The sequence below is a fragment of the Polypterus senegalus genome, chromosome 7 (assembly GCF_016835505.1).
Source record: "Polypterus senegalus isolate Bchr_013 chromosome 7, ASM1683550v1, whole genome shotgun sequence".
Taxonomy (NCBI): domain Eukaryota; kingdom Metazoa; phylum Chordata; class Cladistia; order Polypteriformes; family Polypteridae; genus Polypterus; species Polypterus senegalus.
In genome coordinates this window covers 153,423,763-153,448,892 of record NC_053160.1, presented here as the reverse complement: position 1 = coordinate 153,448,892, position 25,130 = coordinate 153,423,763, and the positions used below count along the sequence as shown (strand labels likewise).

The 25,130-nt window shown below is 38.6% G+C and overlaps 1 protein-coding gene across 1 annotated transcript in view; it reads left to right on the top strand.

The window, feature by feature from the left end:
* Positions 1–25,130, top strand: part of LOC120532921 (atrial natriuretic peptide receptor 2) — a 186,264-nt gene that overhangs the window by 77,525 nt on the left and 83,609 nt on the right. The window contains exon 5 of the mRNA XM_039759411.1: positions 13,125–13,245. Within this exon, the coding sequence (XP_039615345.1) occupies positions 13,125–13,245 (121 nt within the window). The remainder of the gene's footprint in view (positions 1–13,124; positions 13,246–25,130) is intronic.

Sequence of the window (25,130 nt, the reverse complement as noted above, 5' to 3'; positions counted from 1 at the left end):
TGAGTGAATACATAAAACTGTTTGTGGGTTGGCACCCTGCCCAGGATTGGTTCCTGCCTTGTGCCCTATGTTGGCTGGGATTGGCTCCAGCAGACCCCCGTGACCCTGTGTTCGGATTCAGCAGGTTGGAAAATGGATGGTTGGATGGATAAAACTGTTTGGTCCTCTGAAGACCTTGATGGCCTGAACCTCAAAGATTCGAGATTATAAACGTAAAAAGCACAGAAGGTTCCTCACCCTTCTAGACCGGGGGCACTATCTCCTAAAGGCCAATGTCTAATTCTTCATTCTGGGCAACAATTACTTTAGAAAATTCACCAGACCAGTGAAGAATCCCTTCTTTAAATGGAGAAATACAAAATGTCTCCTCTTAACACTCCAAAACTCTGAGTTAGATGTGTCAAAAGTGCAGCAGTAGTGGTAAAACTCCTAATGAAATTGTTGTACTAGGCGGTAAGTCCCATAAATGTTATGACCATTTTTCTTGTTTTTGGCGAATAGCCAATCCTGAATTGCTGCAGCCCCTTAATCTCCTTATTTTTTATTAATCCCCAGCCAATTATGTAAACTAAACATTTGTCCTCACTTGCCCTAATACATATTTTTTGTGTTAGTCTTGCCTCACTCAGAGCGTATGTCACCACACACAGATGCCGCATATGCCCTTCTCATGTTGTGCTGTGATTAATTTTACTGCATAACTTAATCTGCAGTAACACATTATTGATTTTGTTTTAATACATTAATAACTGAAATTTCACTTTATTTCTGTGATGTCCAAATGGGAGTACAGCATACTGAAATAAATATGTCAGGGTGCAAAATCATGTCTTCTCTCATATTTGCACACTGAGAAAATCTAGGCTATAGCAGGTTGGATAATGGATGGATGGATGGATGGATGAAAATCTATGTAAGTGTTAATGAGAGATTTTCCATATCATTCTTATGTACTGTTACAAACATTCAATTTTTAAAATTCTTTTCAAAAGCCCATGTGGACCATGGGTTTTAGCACCTTTAGAATGGAGTAGACAATAAAACTTTTCAGTTCCTTGATTAGTCCAGGTCAAGAGGTCTTTCCTCAGTCTCACATGTGATAGTTAGCTATCTACAGAGCCTTCAGAAAGTATTCAGACTCCTTCATTATTTTCACCTTTTATTATGTTGCAGTTGTATACCAATAGCATTTAAATTGTTTTTATTTTCTCACATCACACAATACTCAATGCCCCGTTATCACATTGGCATGAGTATTCAGACCCTTTGGTATGACACTTGACATTAAGCTCTTGTGCATCTCATTCTACTGATCATCATTTAGATGGTTCCAAACCTTGTTTGGAGTCCACTTGTGGTCACTTCAGTTATTTGTGCGTGATTAGGAAAGGCACACACCTGTCTATAGGAGATCTCACATTTGATAATGTGTATCAGAGCACAAACTAAGCCAGGAGGTCAAAGGAATTACCTGTAGAACGTAGAAATAAGATTGTGTCAAGGAACGGATCTGGGGAATGCTATAAAATATTTCTGCATCATTGAAGGTTACCAAGAGTACAGTGGCCTTCATAATTCTTAAATGGAATACGTTTGGAACAACCATGATTCTTCCTAGAGCTGGCTGCCTGGCCAAACTGAGCAATTAGTGGGGGAGGTCATTGACATTGATAAATGTGACCAAGAACCCAATGGTCACTCTTGCTGAGCTCCAAAGAACCACTGTGTATACTGGAAAGACATCCAGGAGGACAGTCACCACTGCAACATTCTACTGTACTAATCTGGACTTTATGGCAGAGTGGCCAGATGACACATGAAAGCCTGCTTGGAGTTTGCAAAATACACCTGAAGAACTCTCAGACTATGAGAAACAAGATCTTCTGATCTTCTAAAACCAAAATTGAACTGTTTGTCTTCAGTTCTAAACATTACATTGGCAGAAAACCAGACACCGCTAGTCTCCCACACCACACCTTCCTAGCACTTTGGCACACAGGGCAGGGACCCGGAGACTAGTCAAGGTTGAAGGAAAGCAGAACGGAGTAAACTACAGAAAAATCCCTGATAAAAGTGTGCTCTGGACCTCAGACTGGGCCAAACAATCATCTTCCAAAAGGTCAATGACCTTAAGCCCTTGGCCCATAGCCTCTCTCGCGGATTCGCGTGAATAAATCGGTGCTGCAACTGAACTATGATACTTAGTGAGAAGTCGCAAAATCAATCTGGAATGTTCAAGCAAATTATAAAAAAAACCCCGATCTAAATCCATTAAGTAGTTCTCTCGTGAAAAGCAGACAGACATACAGACAGACAGACAGGTGTTGGATTTTATATATGTAGAGATGTTCATTTTTTATTTCAGATCAACTAATCGTTTATATTTCCCAATATTCTCTCTTATTTAAAACATTTGCTTTCATGTCAGCCAGAATTTATATTTTGGTGTGCGTACAAGTATCATTGCTGTTAAGCATGATGCTGAAGGCAAGAGAACTTTTATGAAGAAACTAAGAGAAGTCATCAAGCTAAAGTCTGAAGGCCAAATCAGTCCTATCGTTCACCCAAAACACACAGATTTTACAATAATTCATGGTCAGAAAAGTGAAGCCCAGAGGTTTGTTATTAAAGTTTAAAAACAAGCAAAGCATACAACGACAAATTAATTTTTTTGTACAATCTCAGATGATCAGGAAGTCAGTGGTCATCACACGGTGGTAACCACTCTAACGAAAATCTTCAAAGAACCTACAAAATGGCAGCTAACATGACAAACAAAATGGTGCCAGAAAGACAAAAATGTTTACAACTCTTGTAAAATGAGGTCAGACACCAACAAAATCTATAACCTAAATGTATGAAAACCCAACTAAAGGTTTTTAAAAATACGGCTAATCCAAAACAATTCATAACAATTCCCTTTTTTTCTATTAGTAGACCTGTCCCAAGTCCTAGTGTTGTTTAGTACTGTTTGCTATATCAGTGTCTATTTTTATACATGCAATTTTGTTTTTTTATTTATGAATTTGTTTATATTTGGAATTTTGAGAATTTAATGGATTTCTGGGAGCATTGAAACAGTCACACTGCTGCAGTGAATGCAAAATGCAATTTTCCTGTTCATCTGCAGATGACATCATGACCATGCTATTTAATTGCAATTGCCATATATATTTTACATAATTTAAACATGAGATTCTCAAACCCACTTAGTCCAGTTTAAGGTCGTGGAGAGGTCACAGCATAATCATTTGAATTTTGTTTAATCAAATGAAAGACTCTCTGTTATGGAAAACGAAACCTGCATATTTGGTGATATATTTTCTGTTACTTTTGATCAAATTAGCTTTGCATTGCTTTTCTTGGCTTTGACCCCTGCTAGTTTATGCATGTAAATTTAGAAAGTGTTTATCTTTCATCTTAGCTCATCTATTTCCTAAATAATCAGTTAAACTGATCAATTCTTCTTTATATTTCACTCTATTTAGAATATGGCAGTCTGGTACTCTCTGGAGGCTGGGAGCACAAAGAGGCTCTAAAAGGCAAAGCCGTCTGAGTGTCTGTAGAAAATAGGAAAGTAACAAATAAGCAGTAATCCACCCCTGTTTTGCCATTCTTATGACATTGTTTTCTGAATCATAGATTGTAGGGTTTTATTAAAGGACCTTCAGTCTGATAAACTGACTGTCAAACCTACCATACAGCTGAAAATCAATTCATCTTAAAACCTCTACGAATAGTAAAAGGCCTCACTGTAACTTGAGCTGTCTGCTACAATTATGACCTACATTTAACCTAAAAAGGTATCTAATCAAGTATTGTGATTTATGGAGACTGGTAAACTTCACACAATCATCAGTCATATCAGTTCTATTTAAAACATGTAGAATTTGACTGTCTCACGTGTCATGGAGTTGTGAAGTTCACTACTCAGGAAGAAGGATATTTATATGTCAAAACACTCTTTATCTAGATAGCTTGATTTTAGCCTTATTCACACATTGTGAAAGTGAAAAATGCATAAAGAAAAGTTGTTCACATAAAGAACAATACACCTGCCTCCACTGTCTATTAAGCAACATCTTCAGATTATGTTTTTGTCAATTAAAGCAGTGATATTATTAACAGTACTGACAGATTATGAGTTTGTGGTTTGCATCCTATAAGGTGGTCTGCTTCTTTTTTTTATTATTTTTGGATTGATGTGTGCAATTAATAATGTACTCTTACTGATGTAAGTACATATGGATGACTATGCTAGTTCTGTGAAATCATGTACAAACATATGTGAAAGATATGGGTCTCTTTTCTATTTTTACTTTTATCGATAATAGAACAACAATATTTATTTATATAGCACATTTTCATACAAATGATGTATTAAATGAAGAAGAAAAAATTATGAATGACTTATGTATAATTACTAGGATGTTACCCATCCACCAACAAATCCATCAACGTCAGTTATTGGTTCAGGTAGAATCTGGTTACTGTGTTCATGCATTTTCTTTTATAACGAAAACTGGAATTCATGTGATATCAAGTGTTCATTTATCAAATATTCGTTCCTGGAAGTCAGAGTATGGCAGTGATATGCCTCACATTGGGGCATATGCTCTGACAATTTTTTACTATTAAGTACATATTTTATTGTTAAGTATTATTATTCGTTGTTAGATTATACATATTTTCAAGTAACTTATCTTGTGAAGTAGTGCTAACTATTTAATATTATAAATGCTCCTATAACATAAGTGACCACAGAGTCAGAATCATGAGAAGGCAAAATTCAAATATTTATTGCATATTAATACTTTATGATATTTTATCCATGCAGCCCTAACATTGATTATACATCTTTTAGAATGTTATGACATTTTGTACACAAATTAATAAGGAAATGATGTAGTCATATCTAGGATATAGCGGGTTGAATAATGGATGTATGGATGTAGTCATATCTGTAATGTAGAGATTTGTAATAACGCTAATTCCACGCTGCTCCTTCCTGATAGATAGATAGATAGATAGATAGATAGATAGATAGATACTTTATTAATCCCAAGGGGAAATTCACATAATCCAGCAGCAGTATACTGATACAAAGAAACAATATTAAATTAAATAGTAATAAAAATGAAAAAATAAAAAAAAATTCCTGGTAGTTTCTCTCAGTTTTCCTTGTATGCCAGTGAGGCCAGTTTAAGAAGCAATTTTAAATTGGTTTGGTTCAAGTGAATGTGGCGATGTGCGTATGTTTGTGTACCCTGAAACGGTCTGGCACTCCTTCAAGAATTGACAATCTGACAGTGCTGTGATTGATTCAAGGTCCTCGTGACACTACAAAGGTTAGCACTACGACAAGCCAAAGACATCTAGGAATGCAACTCAGGTTTTCAGTAATGTGAAAATTATTTCAAGATGTCTTGCTGCTTCGCAACAAGGACAACGAGGTTCACATCCCAGATTTTCCCTGTGTGGAGTCTGCATGTTCTCTTCATGTCCAAGAGGGTGGGAATCTGGAGCTGAAATCAATAGAAGGCATTCTGCACAATATGGAGACATTATTTTACCTCGGCGGAGTGTCTGCAGAAAGACTGACAAGTCACGAAGGAGGAATGGGACACCTGTCCATGACCACTAAAGACAACAACACTGAGCATGTCCAATCTATGATTCTGATTCTGATGAAGTGATGAGGATTTAAGCCTAAAAAAGCTGATCAATGTTCGCTGTTCTTTTTGGAGCAAACGGAGATCACAGTGAGACTTGTTTATTCCTAGAAAACAAGAGAAACTGACTTATCAAAGTTGAGGCTTTACTACTGTGACCACAGACACACCTTGTTTCCACATTTCCACAGGAAAAGCTGTGCAGCCAACCCTAACAAATTTATCACAAAGGTGTGGATAATTATTGAATTAGCCTTTATTAACGCTTCTCAGACTAATATACACGCACAGCATGATGTACCGGGGGCTTTGCAATGGGGATATAGTTGGAAACTTGTTTAAAGGTACAGTTTGAACCACAGACACAATGGAATAAGTTACCAAGTAGTGTGGTTGGCAGTAAGACTTTAGGGGCCTTCAAAACTTGGCTTCATGTTTTTCTGGAAGAATTAAATGGATAGGACTGGCAAGCTTTGATGGAATGAAAATTTTTCTAATGCTCCAATGGCCTCGTGAGGTTCTATGTCATGTCACAAATACTATTTTCTACAGACTATAAAAAAGGCCAGAGGAATGGTAATGTTGTCATGGACTGCACTACTTTTGCAGCAGGTACAAAAAGCTCTCTTCATGTCCCTGGTAATTCCCTACCCTTATACACTATACAGTGGTGTGAAAAACTATTTGCCCCCTTCCTGATTTCTTATTCTTTTGTATGTTTGTGACACAAAATGTTTCTGATCATCAAACACATTTAACCATTAGTTAAATATAACACAAGTAATCACAAAATGCAGTTTTTAAATGATGGTTTTATTATTTAGGGAGAAAAAAATCCAAACCTACATGGCCCTGTGTGAAAAGTAATTGCCCCTTGTTAAAAAATAACCTAACTGTGGTGTATCACACCTGAGTTCAATTTCCGTAGCCACCCCCAGGCCTGATTACTGCCACACCTGTTTCAATCAAGAAATCACTTCAATAGGAGCTGCCTGACACAGAGAAGTAGACCAAAAGCACCTCAAAAGCTAGACATCATGCCAAGATCCAAAGAAATTCAGGAACAAATGAGAGCAGAAGTAATTGAGATCTATCAGTCTGGTAAAGGTTATAAAGCCATTTCTAAAGCTTTGGGACTCCAGCGAACCACAGTGAGAGCCATTATCCACAAATGGCAAAAACATGGAACAGTGGTGAACCTTCCCAGGAGTGGCGGGCCGACCAAAATTACCCCAAGAGCGCAGAGACGACTCATCCGAGAGGTCACAAAAGACCCCAGGACAACGTCTAAAGAACTGCAGGCCTCACTTGCCTCAATTAAGGTCAGTGTTCACGACTCCACCATAAGAAAGAGACTGGGCAAAACGGCCTGCATGGCAGATTTCCAAGACGCAAACCACTGTTAAGCAAAAGAACATTAGGGCTCGTCTCAATTTTGCTAAGAAACATCTCAATGATTGCCAAGACTTTTGGGAAAATACCTTGTGGACTGATGAGACAAAAGTTGAACTTTTCGGAAAGCAAATGTCCGTTACATCTGGCGTAAAAGGAACGCAGCATTTCAGAAAAGAACATCATACCAACAGTAAAATATGGTGGTGGTAGTGTGATGGTCTGGGGTTGTTTTGCTGCTTCAGGACCTGGAAGGCTTGCTGTGATAGATGGAACCATGAATTCTACTGTCTACCAAAAAATCCTGACGGAGAATGTCCGGCCATCTGCTTGTCAACTCAAGCTGAAGCGATCTTGGGTGCTGCAACAGGACAATGACCCAAAACACACCAGCAAATCCACCTCTGAATGACTGAAGAAAAGCAAAATGAAGACTTTGGAGTGGCCTAGTCAAAGTCCTGACCTGAATCCAATTGAGATGCTATGGCATGACCTTAAAAAGGCGGTTCATGCTAGAAAATCCTCAAATAAAGCTGAATTACAACAATTCTGCGAAGATGAGTGGGCCAAAATTCCTCCAGAGCGCTGTTAAAGACTCATTGCAAGTTATCGCAAACGCTTGATTGCAGTTATTGCTGATAAGGGTGGCCCAACCAGTTATTAGGTTGAGGGGGTAATTACTTTTTCACACAGGGCCGTGTAGGTTTGGATTTTTTTTCTCCCTAAATAATAAAAACCATCATTTAAAAACTGCATTTTGTGTTTACTTGTGTTATATTTGACTAATGGTTAAATGTGTTTGATGATCAGAAACATTTAGTGTGACAAACATGCAAAAGAATAAGAAATCAGGAAGGGGGCAAATAGTTTTTCACACCACTATATAAGTTTATATATACAATATCAATGAAGACATACATATATATATATATATATCTACACATATAAAGGAGAGTTGGAATCCGAGAGACTGTGTTTGTGTGTTTGTGGAGGGATTGAGAGTTAAGGCGGGTGGGGGAGTCACGTGATCATCTCCCCTCCCATTCACCTGATTTTATTCACTTCATTTTGTTTTGAGCTGAGATCTGCAGCTGACGCGGTCTTGCTGTTCTTTTTCCTTAGTGGTTAGTCCTCTCTCCTTTACTGATTTACTGTTTACTAGTCACAGTACTTACTATTTTTCTTTAGTGTATCTACTTAGTATTTCTTAGTGTTTAGTAGACGCAGTGTGCTGGTGTTCCCGGAGGTGTTGCAGTTTACTGTTACTTTCTACTTCGTTTTTTTACTTTAGTGTTTAGTAGACTTTTACTTTATCTCATTTACTGTTGTTTTTTACTGTTGTTCCCGGCGCTGTTGCCCTTTGTTACTTGATCTCATTTAGTGTTTGGTAGACTTTTACTTTATCTCATTTACTGTTGTTCCCGGCGGTGTTGCCGTTTTTCCCGTTTCTATTTTTTATGTAGCTTGTTCACAAATTAGTCATAGAGAAAATGTATATATTTTGGCTCCAGGAGGACAAACCAAAAATATTGTGTATGAAGTCGCATGTAGATACATAATTATTCCAACTACAGCGACTGCAGCGAAGCGCACATGGTCTGCTAGTAGTATATATATATATATATATATATATATATATATACAGTATACTAGCAAAATACCCGCGCTTTGCAGCGGAGAAGTAGTGTGTTAAAGAAGTTATGAAAAAGAAAAGCAAACATTTTAAAATAACGTAAGATGATTGTTAATGTAATTGTTTTGTCATTGATATGAGTGTTGCTGGCATATATATATATATATATATATATATACACACACACATACATATATATACATATACATATATATACACATACTGTATATATACACACACATATATATACATACTGTATATACACATATACATATCTACATATATACTGTATATACACATATATATATAAATCTACATATATATATCTACATATATATATATATTAGGTGGGACTCGATTAAAAAATTAATCCAATTAATTAGAGGCTGTGTAAGAATTAATCTTGATTAATCGTATGTAATCGACACGTAAATTTGCCCCAAATCGCAAATGTTTTTTTTTTATTTAAAACGGTTTTAGTGGGTGACAGAATCAAATAATAGACATGGACATGAATATTGTAAACTGAAGCTGTTTTAATTTCTGAAAAAAAGCCTTTAAAGTGCATTTGAATTCAAAACAGAAACAAAAATATCATCCCTGGTTAAAATTGGGCAGACTTAAAAATAAAGTGGTAGTTTAAGTACTTTAAGTACATTTTCAGAATAGTATTGTCTTTAAATAATAATAACCAAAATTTCACCATAAAGTGCAGTTTTTCTTCTTAAAAAATAAGTCAGAAACATAAAAGGTAATTTGACCAGCTTACTCTTTAAACTCTGAGTAACATTAGCCAAAATTATTTTGTACATTAGGCTAAAACAGTGTGATCATTGAACATTTTGTAATTAGATGTATTTAGAATTACTAACGGTCACGGAAGTCCAATGATCCCCAGTAAGAGCCACAAAGTCCGCTTTCTGTAATGCATCTAATTTTGCTTGCTTTTCAGTGTGCACAAAACCATGCTTTTATCAAGGCTTCGGGTAGTCGAAATGATCAGTCGTAGGAACGCTTTATTCCGACTCTAACATTTTTGTAGCTGTGATGTGTGCATCAGTGTAATGGATGTACCAGGAAATCATGCATTGACAAAAGTTCCCGCTTGCTTGGAATTGAAAGTGTGATTAAATGCGTTATTTTTAACGCGTTATGGAGTACATGCATCGAAGCTTCTCAGCTGTGCTTGTGCTAAGAAAGGGAAAATTTTAAAAATAACGTAACATGATTCTGCTAACCTAATATTTTTCATACGTCCCAAACCAAGGAGATGCGAAGGTAAAATGAATCGGTAGCGCATACATAGTCAGTACACCCCTCTCGAATCGAACCTCGAATGTGGCGTTAGAGGCTTAAGACTCTACAATTAGCCACAGCGTGTGGCTTGTCTATGCTAAAGTATGTATTGTAGATCGGGGTATATATATACATTTATATATATATATATATACCCGCGTATCGCAGTGGAGAAGTAGAAGTTATGAAAAGAAAAGGGAACATTTTAAAAATAACGTAACATGATTGTCAATATACAGTAATTGTTTTGTGAGTGTTATTGAATGTTGCTGTCATCAAGGATTTGATTATCATTATTTCTTTCAATCAGGCTCGTATTTGTAGGATGTGTTCAAGTTACATTCCGTGTTTGTCAATCGTTGTAAAGATAAGAGGTTTCATTCATCGATTAGTTCCTTACTGCATCAATAAACAGCTCGTCTTCCTTTTTATCTGTGATGTGACAAACTGCATGCACGGGTTTTTTTACACTGTCTTCCTTTAGCAGGACATTCACTTTTTCCACCGTGTGCTTTGTTTCCGCAGTAGCTGCACTTATGAATATGATTCTATGTATAAGACGCTTCATATTTTTTTGCTGCCTTCTCAATTGTGTAATTCGGTTTTTGTTCAGCACTCTTTGGAACTGTTGCTTTTGTCTGTGCACTGCGTCCAGTTCACGTGAGCCGCTTGGTGTTCTTGCATCGAAGGTTCCCAGCTGTACTGGTGCCATCTCGTGTAATGTCAGCTAAGACCCGGCACTTAAAAGTTTCTCTCGCAGTTTCAATGAGTTTGTGCCAAACACCACCCTGACCATCTCATCTTCCTCTGCATAAGCACAGTCCTTCACACGTGAATATTTACCGGCAGTGTTTGTATTGGATTGCCGCTGATGGACGGCCTTATATGGGCAGGCACTAAATTACAAACGCTAGTGGCAGCCTATGAACTTAATTTAATATAAACTTACGGTTCACGCCGTGCTTTGTTTCCAGTAGCTGTACTTATGAATATGCTTGTATGCATCATTTGCTTCATAATGTTTTTCTGCCTTCTCAATTGTGAAATGGCGTTTTGTGCTGATCGCTGTTTGGAGTTCTTCCTTGTTCTCTACGTACTTACGTAGGAGGCGTGATGATGTCACACGAAACTCCGCCCCCCGCGGCCATCTCCAACTCAAGACTCCATTACATTATATGGGGAAAAATAGCTTCCAGTTATGACCCTTATGCGTAGAATTTCGAAATGAAACCTGCCCAACTTTTGTAAGTAAGCTGTAAGGAATAAGCCTGCCAAATTTCAGCCTTCTACCTACACGGGAAGTTGGAGAATTAGTGATGAGTCAGTGAGTGAGTCAGTGAGTGAGTGAGGGCTTTGCCTTTTATTAGTATAGATATATACATGAGTCACTTCCTTGCACCCAAGGACTTCAGGATAACCCGCTTTATTCCACTGGAAACAGGAACAGCAAGGTTATTTACTGCAGCCGGAGTTGCCACTCTAATACACACAGATACAGCAAATGGGCAGGGCCGAAGCCAGGTTAAAGTGTTCCCCGCATTACTCATTGGACGGCAGACGCGTTACACGAAGAAGCGGTGAGCTTGCCATTGCCTCTGTGGCGCTGTGAACCTGTGAGGTGTTGTGAACCTGTGGTTACCTTGGCGACAGACATCAATCACATTTCAGCATGTTGTCCCATTGGGGAGTTCAAAATTTCACTATATATATATATATATATATATATATATATATATATATATGTAACAGAACCACTTGGGGGCATACTAGCCACCCAACCTGGCACAGACAGACATGGGAGGCATACGTATACAAACAAAGAAAAGTTTTATTTTCTTCACCTGTGGGCCACGTCAGTCCCAAAAGCACAAACACATATAAACTCCTCTTATTCTTTCTACCTTCACTCCTCCTGACAAGCTTCGTCTCCCTCCTCCCAACTCTGGCTGCCGGAGTAACGAGTGCTGGCTGCTTTTATAACACCCTCCAAGCCCTACAAGAGTCCAAGATGCCGCTGCAACCCAGGGGGGCTGCCATTCAGCAACCCAGGGGAGGTATTGTGCAGCCCATGTCTGTTCCCCCGGACCATATACAGAAGGGGTGTCCCAGCTGGTCATGGGCCTTGGCTGTCAGACACTATATATATATATATATATATATATTTTGGATAGTGGGGGGTGCTCCAACTCCCCAAACACCCAACACAAACAGGCACAGACACAGGTTAAAAGTCAAAGAGTCTTGTATTGTGGGGAAACTCTTCTTTTATAAGGGTTTCCCACCACCACAGCCACAAGTACACTAAGCACAATACAGCACAATCTTTGTTTTATATCTTAATAATTTGATCTATTGTATATAAATATATATACTGTAAATAAAAATATGCGGTCAGTATTGTGCATCTCGTAAGCTTTTCTTTTCTGATGAGCATAATTAGATCAAAATAAAAATAAATAAATATGTAGTCTGTAATGTGCCTCTCTGGCTTTGTGACATTCATTACTGAATTTTTTTTGTATGTCTGTCTGATTTACATCTTAATGCAGTTCATTTTAATTTATTCTAATTATGAGAGCTTCCACTTATGAGTCCACTGTGATACAAAATAATTAAAAATATTTTATGATGATCTAAATGCAACTAATGCAAGATATATATTGAAACAAAAACAGAAAACTATCATGCAGTATTTGCAAACATAGACGTGTACTGTATGTACTGTATATAGAAATCCAAATTGCAGCTCTGATAGTTCAACTGCGTCCTGAAAAAGACCACCTTGTAGGCAAATGACAGCATTTTTATTCAGAAAGAAGCTGTCCGATAATTGGTCCAACATATTTGACAATTCATCAACTTCAAGGCTGACCAAGTACTATATCAGTGGACACCAAGAGAAACGATGGAGGCAATGCAGAAGTGGCAAATAAAATACTGTATTTCTTAATAACTACTTAATATTTATTGGAATATTTTTTATCCAAAATAAAGCAACTGACATGATATTAGTATATATACAGTAGGCAGAAATTGCATTTGATAAGATTTCTTGCTAACTGTGCAGGTTAACACTGAGCAGAATGTACTTTGCAGTCAGTGTCTTCTATTCAAATGCATTTTTTTTTCAGAAAGCTCAAGTTGGAAAAAGAATTGGCTAGCATGCTTTGGCGAATCCGATGGGAGGAGCTTCAGTTTGGTAACCACGAAAAATATCACCGAAGTGCTGGCAGCAGGCTAACCTTATCACAGGTGAGTTAGAAGTTACTTAAAGAGTTGGCGTGTTTTTAAGGAATATGTCATATATAATTGTTCTATACTTCATTGATGTTTTGAAAATGTATATTGTGAAGCCCACGGCACATACAGCCACCCCAACCCAGCACAGACAGGCAGCACAGGTTCTCCACACAACAGACACCTTTATTCCTCTTCATCGGTATACAAATAATGTCAAGAATGACAACACAGTCCTTCCACCTCACAGGCTTTGTCCTTCTTCCTCCCGACTCTAGCTCTTGAGTGAGGTGGCTCCTTTTATTCTACTCCTAGGAGTGCTCCATTGGGCTCATCAGCATTACATGGAATTACTCCCAGCTGTGCTGGAAGTTCATTGTAGGGCTCTGCAGCTCCCCCTGGCGGCCCCCACGCAACCCAACAGAGCTTTGCCAAACTCCAAGTCCCAGCGTGCCCTCTAGCGTCCCAGGAAAGTTATTGATCTGTAGATGCTCTCTCCCCTGGTCCTTCCATCCAGCTGCCATCCCAGCCGGGTAATGGCTGAGGCCGCCTGTCACAATATGTATAGAGCTATTTGGATTATTATGCATGAAATTTTTGTGTAAATAGGGCTTTATTCATCAAGCATTCGATTTTTATGATCACTTGTTATTTCCAACTTGAAAAGCAAACTTTTTAAAATTCACATCTTGTTTTCATTGTTTTCACAACTGTCTAATGTTGGACATACACTGCGTGATTTTTAGAAATTGTAGTCAACTGAGTACTCACACTGCCAATAGAGTCGTCAGTCATATATGTGCTCAAACTGTACAAGCACGTTCAGTCAGATTGACATACCACAACTTGGGAGCTCAGCCTATACATGGACATTTTATCCAGTGACATTTTGCAATAAAGCTTTACCAATTCAGGAAAACAATATGACCACAGGTTTCTCAAAATTTCAACAAAGAAAAAGGAGTTGCATTGCTTACTGTGCTCTGAAACTACAAGGAAAAGAAAAAGGTGTAACCAGGCAAGCAGATGGTTCGGAAGGTCTGTCTGGTTTAGGGACAGAATCAGATGTGCATACTCTATGTAATTTACCATTGTGTATGATTTTTTGGGTTCCTCTAATAAACATTTCCTAAGATATTTTTGTCATTGATTATTTAGTTGTATGCATGTTGGTATACAGTGGGATGCAAAGGTTTGGGCAACCTTGTTAATAGTCATTATTTTCCTGTATAAATCGTTGGTTATAAAAATGTCAGTTAAATATATCATATAGGAGACACACACAGTGATATTTGAGAAGTGAAATGAAGTTTATTGGATTTACAGAAAGTGTGCAATAATTGTTCAAACAAAATCAGGCAGGTACATAAATTTGGGCACCGTTGTCATTTTATTGATTCCAAAACTTTTAGAACTAATTATTGGAACTCAAATTGGCTTGGTAAGCTCAGTGACCCCTGACCTACATACACAGGTGAATCCTATAATGAGAAAGAGTATTTAAGGGGGTCAATTGTAAGTTTCCCTCCTCCTTTAATTTTCTCTGAAGAGTAGCAACATGGGGGTCACAAAACAACTCTCAAATGACCTGAAGACAAAGATTGTTCACCATCATGGTTTAGGGGAAGGATACAGAAAGCTGTCCCAGAGATTTAAGCTGTCTGTTTCCACAGTTAGGAACATATTGAGGAAATGGAAGACCACAGGCTCAGTTCAAGTTAAGGCTCGAAGTGGCAGACCAAGAAAGATTTCGGATAGACAGAAGTGACGAATGGTGAGAACAGTCAGAGTCAACCCACAGACCAGCACCAAAGACCTACAACAGTAGATGGAGTCACTGTGCATCGTTCAACCATTCGGCGCACTTTACACAAGGAGATGCTGTATGCGAGAGTGATGCAGAGGAAGCCTTTTCTCCGCCCACAGCACAAACAGAGCCGCTTGAGGTATGCTCAAGCACATTTGGACAAGCCAGCTTCATTTTGAAATAAGGTGCTGTGGACTGATGAAACTGAAATTGAGTTATTTGGGCATAACAATGGCCGTTATGCATGGAGGAAAAAGAACACAGCATTCCAAGACAAACACCTGCTACCTACAGTAAAATATGGTGGTGGTTCCATCATGCTGTGGTGCTGTGTGGCCAGTGCAGGGACTGGGAATCTTGTCAAAGTTGAGGGACGCATGGATTCCACTCAGTATCAGCAGATTCTGGAGACAAATGTCCAGGAATCAGTGACAAAGCTGAAGCTGCGCGGGCTGGATCTTTCAACAAGACAACGACCAAACACTGCTCAAAATCCACTAAGGCATTCATGCAGAGGAACAAGTACAACGTTCTGGAATGGCCATCTCAGTCCCCAGACCTGAATATAATTGAAAATCTGTGGTGTCAGTTAAAGAGAGCTGTCCATGCTCGGAAGCCATCAAACCTGAATGAACTAGAGATGTTTTGTAAAGAGGAATGGTCCAAAATACCTTCAACCACAATCCAGACTCTCATTGGAACCTACAGGAAGCGTTTAGAGGCTGTAATTTCTGCAAAAGGCGGATCTACTAAATATTGATTTCATTTCTTTTTTGTGGTGCCCAAATTTATGCACCTGCCTGATTTTGTTTGAACAATTATTGCACACTTTCTGTAAATCCAATAAACTTCATTTCACTTCTCAAATATCACTGTGTGTGTCTCCTATATGATATATTTAACTGACATTTTTTATCGTAACAACAAACAATTTATACAGGAAAATAATGACTATTAACAAGGTTGCCCAAACTTTTGCATCCCACTGTATGATAGTTAGCTTTTGAATGTACTACACAATGAATTTTGGGAAATTTGATTTCTGACAGGGCGACATGGTGGCGCAGTGGGTAGCGCTGCTGCCTCGCAGTAAGGAGATCTGGGTTCACTTCCTGGGTCCTCCCTGCATGGAGTTTGCATGTTCTCCCCGTGTCTGCGTGGGTTTCCTCCCACAGTCCAAAGACATGCAGGTTAGGTGTATTGGTGGTTCTAAATTGTTCCTAGTGGGTATGCCCTGCGGTGGGCTGGTGCCCTGCCTGGGGTTTGTTTCCTGCCTTGCGCCCTGTGCTGGCTGGGATTGGCTCCAGCAGACCTCCGTGACCCTGTAGTTAGGATATAGCGGGTTGGATAATGGATGGATGATTTCTGACATTATGGAAATTCTTCTGATTATGTGACAACCTAATCGTAACATGCAATTGGACATCACATCCCGTCTCATCCATTATATGATATAGCTGAAGTTCGGACTGTCTCAGAAATCGGTCAGCAACTACAAATTGGGCGTAAAATTGTGCCAAAATCACGCAGTGTATGCCTGGCATATGATGACGTCATGCTTCACTCACTGTCCTTCATTGGATATCCTTAAATAATTCTATGAGGAAACCTTTTTCAAGTGGACCCTAGCGTTAGAATTTTTTTAACTCTATTTACGTTCTCACCTTTGATTTTTGGTTTCTTTTTGGCTTTGCTTACTAATCTGTTTGTCTTACTAGTTTTAACCTCTGACTGCCTTTTGACCATAATTTGGGTTTGTTTTGTATCTTTTGGTCTCTTTTGTGCCTCGGTTTGGTCTCTTAACGTTCTGGTTGTCAAAGGATTGTATACAACAGTCTATTCAGTGTTCAACAGGAGACATTACTTTCAATTGACCCTTGGTGTTTTGCTTCTGAATGCTTATTTATAATCTTGAATGAGATCTGTTCATTTCATATTGGACATCAATTCATTCACTCTCAAACCTGTTTTAACCATTTCGGATCTTATTGAGTGATGTAGCAGTTATGGCAGGATGGGAAGAAAAACAAGGACCAGCACTGGTCATGACCTCAGCCTATTGCGATGATCAGAGAAGTGAACATTTCACCAAAATTCAAATTCAGATATTAAAGTTAAACAAATGTATTCATTAAGAAGTCTTTTTAACCTTAGTGTTTATGCCTTTGTTCTCTACCCCACTCCACTTCTTCACTCGTTGGTTGCAAGCTTATAGAACACCTTAGAAGAAGGCATTTGAGCTCTAACCAAACAAGAAATGATCATGTTATCAATAATGAAAAGAATAATATTAATTGCATTGGGCCTAAAACAATATAATTCATCCAAGTAAGCAATTTGAAAAATAAAGTCAGTTTTATGTTTTCTTTATGAGATCTTTGTTCTCTTCATCTGATAAAGAAGCTAACCTTGCCAACCTTTACCATGGAAATCTGGAAAGAATTTTAGGGTGACTTTTTATTGTGGTCTCCTGATTGACAGGATTTGTGATTCTTAGAATTTTACAGTCGAAAAGGAGCTGTAAGTTGACAGTCAAGCAACCATTCTGAACATGTAATAAAGGCCTAGCGGTCAGCATTTATTCCCTAAGGGTGCTGTTTGCATCATCCAGGCACCAAGCTAACACGTATACAGGCCGGGACATAACTTAGAGTACACTCCAGAGAGAATTCATTTCATGGAAGGCAATATGCAATAAAAGGTGAAAAAATGAAAAGCAAGTCCGGGTGCCACTGCTAAAAGGTAGAATTTCAGTGAACACCTCCACAGTATAAATATAAAGTGAAGCTGTCTTATCTGCATTTTACATTTGCTATAAATTTTGCTAAACAGTCTACAAAGCATCAGATTTAAAGTGCAACACTTGCTCTCTAGGTTTTTGCCACTTTCTTATTCTGGTGGCCCTGCTGTTTTTCATTTTAAGAAATCCTGCTGTGAGATTTTTCTCTTTCGTTGTCTCATAAGACAAAAGTGATAAGCTTTAGTTAAAAAATGTAATCTACACTATTAACTGTGCAGTGAGTAAAATGTAACCACAGTCTATCTGTGCCACTCTGCCAAACAAAGCTGTACTCAATGGAATTTCCTTTAAATATAATAAGAGGTTTAAACAGCTGCTTCCTGACTAAAAATTACTGTACAGACTGGATGATGAGAAAGAGCAAAAATATTGAAATATATTTTGATAGGGTAATTTTGTTTGCTCGGTAGAGTGCTTTATGATGATATTCTGTCACAAAAGGATCACCTCCAGTTCATCCAAAGGCACACTTAGTCATTTAGCCATGCCAGGCCAATTTAAAGTTACCACAATTAACTTTGTGTAAGCTTGTGAGGAACATATAAAGGAAACCAGAGTAATTAGAGAAAAAGCCATGAGACAGCAGTACAAACCACAGCACCACTGTGCTACTCACAAGTAGACCTCAGATTAATATCTGCATCAGCGGACCATTATTTTTTATACAGTGTGTTTAACATGCCATTACCCAAGGTGACATACACGACCAGGACCCTCTGAAATTGTTTTGAGATTTGTAGATTGAAACAGAGACAGCGATTTGACTTGTTCAGGTGAAACAGTGAGAACTGAGGCAGCAACATGTTTAAGGATCTCCAGCAAGTGTTCTCATCTCCTTTTCAATTTGTTATACTGAGATGTTCCCAGTAGCTTTATTTACAGTACCATAGATGGGCAAGGACATTGCTCATATTGTGTAGAGATGTGTTCTCTTAAGGTAATACACTCCACGAAGTATCTGCTTTCTGCACTACATTTACAGATTGACCATTGAACAATCAAAGTGGATGCCTGAAACACATTAGGTTTGCAATATGTTGTAACCTAGCACGTGAACCCCTTTGGAGCACTCTGTGGCTATTGAACTTCTCTCTGCTGTATCTTGTCACAGAAATAACATTTTGATGTTCTGTCTCTGTCCCCCACTATCATTTCTAGCAGTGCCCACTCTGCTTCCACACCCAAAGGTCTGTCCTTACCCAACTTTCCTAAAATTCTCCTGGATCAAGACAACAGGTTTTGCACCCAAACTGCTCATTTGAATCATTCTGAAACATAAGTCGTGGAATTTTGCATTTAACCCTGCACTCACCAAGGTCTGCTCTGGGGGATGTGGGATTAGGCAGATGTCAGACCATTACTGTATAAGAGAAAGTCCTCAGTCTGGAATACAGGAGGTGGCAGGGTGCAATAAACAAATATCGTTACAATGAATGCTTGCATGTTGTTAAATATATGAAACACTGTATTTTGCCAATAAGGTGAAACAAATACAATAAGCACATCTAACATCATAACCTCTTAATATGGTAAGGGTCAGACCTCTTGCTCAGAGAAGGGTTCTTGTTGTACTAACCATCTGAGAAGTACAATGCAATTTTATCACTGCTGGATTTCCAGAGAGGCACCTATCAACATCCCTTAGCTAAATCTAAAGTAGAGACATGAAATGTCTGAGATCATTTTTCCAATAATTCATCTGCGTGTGGCTTCGAGTATGCATCAAATTTAGAAATTTTATTTAGCCATCTGAAATCTTTAATGGATGTGTTCCATCTGGCTTAGGAACCATTACATTTGGACTACTCCATTTGCTTGAGTTTTTCACAAATTGCACCTAATTTAGCATTTGCTTAATTTTGTTTTCCTAGATTCAGGCATTCTACACAGACACAACTGAGTCTTAACAACAGGTTCTCCTACTATTTTGTGTTCACTTAGATTATTTCTCCAGGTAGAGTAGAAAATACCCGGCCGTTGTTTTGGATGAGTTTCTGCAACTGACTTGCAGTCAGTGACACCTGAGACATCATATACTGTATCTATCTGACATCATAATAAGAATAAAGACCAGCACTAGTCTAACACCTTCATATAACTTTTAAAGGTTCAAAGCTGACAAAGCATTGAATTGGTCCTGCCACCCAGTGTGGTACCGATTGTTCCTGAAAGGGTTTGAGGCCATGCAACCTTGTGGAATTCAAACAGGAGTGCTGAAACTACCACAGAGGATTAGCCATCCAAAGGTAGTGGTAACAACCTGCTATGTGGTAAGGTTCCCAGAAGCAAGGAAAGAGGTTGGAGAGGCAAAGTGATGAACGTACATCTAGAGTGAGCCATCAGAACCTGCAGAGGAGAGATATCAAGGGTGTAGGGAAAGTGAGAAACTATATGCTGGAGAGAAGACAACAATGAGATCACCATAGAGCTGCAGGTACACAAAGGGCTGTGAGTATGATTATTCTGCATGCACATTGTGGTGACTAGACAAGGTGAACTATGATTCACCCTTCACAGAGGAAGAGGTCTGACCCTTGCCATATTAAGACGTTATGATTTTAGATGTACATGTTGTATTTGTTTCACCTTATTGGCAAAATACAGTGTTTCATATGTTTAACAACATGTAAGCATTCATTGTAAAGATATTTGTTTATTCATTGTAGTGTACTACGTATCAGCCTCAGTGTCACAGGGATATTTGTTGTTTTCGTGGCATTACACCTGGCCCATCACTACAAGGAGGTTTGGTTAGGTGCTCTCGAGTTATGCAATTGTCTGTTTGTTCCTTGAAGGGTCGAACTGCTCTTTTTGTGTAGTGTCCCTTTTTTCCTTTGTAGCCATGCTCTTTACAATAGAAACTCATTTTATTATTTGACTCAGATGAAAGACATCATCTATAAACCCGTATTAGGTATATTTCAGAAGTCACTTCAGAAAGATAAGTACCCAAGGACTGGAAAGTTGCAAATGTGACTCCAATCTTCGTGAAGGGAGACAAAATGGATCCAAGCAAATACAGTTAGTCTTTCTTCTGTGCTGTGCAAAATTATATAATAAGAAATACATTACAAAATTACCTAAACAAAAATAATATTCTAAATAGCAGCGACATAATTTACCTAGACTTTCAAAAAGCATTTGATACAGTCCCTCACCAAAGATTAATTATGAAATTAGAAGCTGCCGGCGTCAGAAGTAACCAGCAAAATTGAATTTCTAGTCGGTTAACCAGCAGTAGACAAAGGGTACAGATAAGAGGAGAATGCTCCACATGGAGCAAGGTCACCAGTAGAGTCCTTCAGGGGTCTGTCATTGGACCATTACTTTTTCTGATTTATATTAATTACATTAATCCTGGTATAGTTAGGAAACTTGCCAAATTAGCCGATGGTACTAAAATTGGAGGGATGGCAGGCACTGAGGAGGCAGCAAAAAGAGTTCAAAAAGAGCTTGACAAGCTTCAGAACTTGGTGAACACCCGAACAATGCAGTTTAATGTGTAAAAGTGTAAAGAGCTCCATGTGCAGAAGGAACAACAATTATAAATAAAAGATGGGAGACACGGTCATACAGGAAGCAGCCACTGGAAAGGATTCAGGGATATATGTTGTCACAATATTTTCATTGCCTAATAATGCACAGATGCAATTAAAAAGGCAAATAAAATGTTAGGTTATATCATAAAAACTGTTGAATTTAAGTCAAGGGACGTTATGCTCAAACTATAATGTGCTAGTAAGACAGCATTTGGAGTACTGCGTGCAGTTCTGATTGCTAAAGTACAAGAAAGACACAGCAGCACTTGAAGCGGTGCACAGGAGAGCATCCAAGTGCATCCCAGCACTTAAGGACATGCCCTACTCTGACAGAGTTTGAGAACTAAACTTGTTTAGTCTCAAGCAGACTGAGTGGGGACCTAATCCAGGTATTTAAAATCCTCAAAGACATTGATAAAGTAGATCCAGCAGCATTCTTTTGGCTTAAGTGTGAATCACATACTCGAGGACACCAGTGGAAATTAAGGGGAAGTGCATTTAAAAGTGAAGCCAGGATGCACTTCTTTACACAAAGAATTGTGGGACTCGGGAACAAACTCCCAAGACATGTAATTGAAGCAGAAACTTCACAGCTTTTAAGAAGAATCTGGATGAGATATTGGGACAGCTTAGCTATTAGCTAAACAAATGCATTTAATGAATTGAATGGGTCTCCTCTCGTATGTCAAATTTCATATGTATCTTCATTTCTTGAATGTCAAACCTGACTTAAAGACAAATGCATACTGGCGTAATTTTTAATGGGAACCTATCCCCAAACAGGTTTGGTTTTCTAAGCCTGATCAGACTTTTTGTCTGTTAAACAATGAAACAATTCTTTATAAGCATGGTCAGAAAATAGACATGGCTATGATGACTGCAAATAGGTGCATTCAGAGTGTTAAGATGCCAAGATCATAATCAAGGAGTGTGATCAGAAAATAGGAGTAACTATGATGTCTGCAGTTGAGTAAGATCAGAGGTTAAAGATGCTAAACTATGAGACAGTTGCCAAGGATTGTGGTCAGGAAATGAGTGTGACTACTGTGACTGTTTGACATGAAGTAGTTATGCTTTCTCACAGTCTTGTTTTTGTGAAGGAAAGTTGGATATGTGCAAGTGTAGCAGTGTTCAAGTGGAGTGAGTCGGTAGGAGAAAATTGTACCATTGCTGTCAAAACATCAATTTCTCCTTTGGCTCAACTGACTAAAATAACTGCTTTTAGCTCTGAACATAGGGTTGTCAATTATCCTAGATAACCAATTGGAGCAACTCACTGCAGACACAGCACCCACCTTGTTACGCTGTAAAATTCTCAACTAATTGTGTGTTACCCCATTCACATGTTGTATTAGAGTATGTATCCAAATTTAGATTATAGAGATGCAGTGGTTTGTACAACAAGTATCCTTAGGACCTCAAAGCCCTAACACTCTGGTTTGATTCCCTTTTTACTGAAATCTGAGATAGCAGCTCATTTATTATGAATCCAGGACATATAGTGGAGGTCAAAATGATACACAGTTTACAATGCTAACAATTTTCTAATTGGCATCTAGTCAAGCCCATTATTCTCAGAAATATGCAGCAGGAACAATTCTTATTCAAATTGCATATCCCTACCACAGTTTTGCACATTATAAAGTTGACCTGTAAGCAGTTGTTGTGAATATTCAGTTTCAGAATATCATTTTTTCTTGGCTCTGTTCTAATTTATCTTTTTGAATATGTTGCTTCTCTTTATGAAGAATCTTACGGTTTTTATACCTGTTGGGGAAACACTTATTTTTATTTTTATTGTTGCTTTTGTGTCACTATTTTGTGAGTCAGTCACTAGGATGCATCTCCAGGTTTCTAGGGGATTTCTTTGCGCAGCTCAATACTTGCTGTCATTAGCGTGGCACATGAAAATCTGGTGTGACACGTCTCCTTTTATCTAGGATTTGGATATTCTTTAACAGGAGACTCAGGTCTTGTAATGTATGCAGCAAGTGGCTGGAAATGTGCTATCAGTCCGTAGTAGCCAGTGTGCTGTTTTACACTGTAGACTAACGGGGTAGCAACTTGAGACCAAAAGATGCACGATGCCTGAACAAACTTATCAGGAAAGCCTATTTCATCAAACAGAAGCTGTTGTGGAAAAGAGGATGATGGCAAAAATAGATGCCATCATGAAAAATCTCCTCCATCCCTCCCACAGGCTCATTCCACCACGGTGTGCTAAGAAGTGCCACTGGGGGTCTTTTCGGCCAACTCCTATCAGGCAATTCAATGCTTCCTTCCTGAAGTTCATTTTGAAATTTCTGCACAGTAAATATTTATTTATTTTTATTTAGTCCTTGACCATTTTAATTGATTGATTGGCTGTATTATTTGTCCTGTGAGCCTGTATGCTTTGTGAAGGATGGCCAACATCCTTACCTGGCCCTCAGGATGGAAGGACTGGGCAGACAGCTTATGCAGGGCATTATCTCCCCCAGGATGCTAGATGGCAGCGAGCCCAGGCTTATATTCCCAGATGGGTGCCCACAGGATATTGTAGTTCCGGGGAACAGCCTTGTTGGGTCTTCTGGGAGCTGCCAGGGAGAGCTGTAGGATTGGGGAGTCCCTGCATCATGGGGTTTCCGTCTCACCTGAAGTGCTGACAGAACTTGTGTACAGAAGATCGGGAACACTTCCTGAGGGGCTAAATTAAAAGGGAGCCTGAGTCGAGAGGAGGAGGACGAAACTTACAAGAGAAGTGAAGGGAGCAGTGAGAGAAAGAGAGAGGAAAAAGACAAAGAGCGTGGTGTACTGTATCATGTTTGCTGTACTTGTGGCTGTGGTGGTGGGAAACCCTTATAAAAGAAGAGTTTCCCCACAATAAAAGACTGTTTGCCTTTTAACCTGTGTCCTTGTGTGTTTGTGTTGGGTATATGGGGAGTTGGATCAGCCGCTACTGTCCACACCTTGTTTTTTTATGTTTCTACTGCTGTATGCCTTTGAATTTCTCCATGGGATTAATAAAATTAATCTAATCTGACAATCCATTGCACGTCTTTCCTTGAATTCTTGGTTTTTGAATTTCTTGCATGTTCTTTTTGCCTGTAATCTTTGGTTTTCGCTTGGCTTAGTCTTTTTGATCTCTCTTGTTTCCTCAATGTTGAACCTCTCCTTTGAACATAACAACGGTTCTTTTAACCTGCTCTCTTGTCTTCATTCCAAATCTCTCTGTTTTAGCCCTGAACAGTATGGCAGGGATAGTTATAGACTTTATGTAACTACCATAAATACCAGCCATTATGTTAAACACCTACTGTCCTTCCATATAATCTTTGTGAAACAGTACCAGTGTTCATCCCACTTCAGATGACAGCATGTATACCACCAGATTGTAGACCAAATGTCTTTACCACATTTGAAGTCAAACTTGTATTTGCCGTGTAACACCATAGTGCGTTTATGCATCCATCCATCCATCTATGTTCAGAACCTGCTTAATCCAAATTCAAGGCTGTATTAACAGTGTTTGGCACAGGGCAAGAACGTTCTATCGGTGGAGTGTACCTGCAGATAATTCATCTTTTATTGTACACCACTTTAGCTAATTTAACTACAGTTATGTCCATCTATCCTGCCATCTTCACTTAAATCATGAATCCAGTTCATCATTACCAGGAAGCAGTGTCTACCCTGACATTAATTTGTGGGACCCACACCTAGATAGGATGACTGATTTATTTTATATATCAAAAATAATTGGCTTTTCATAATT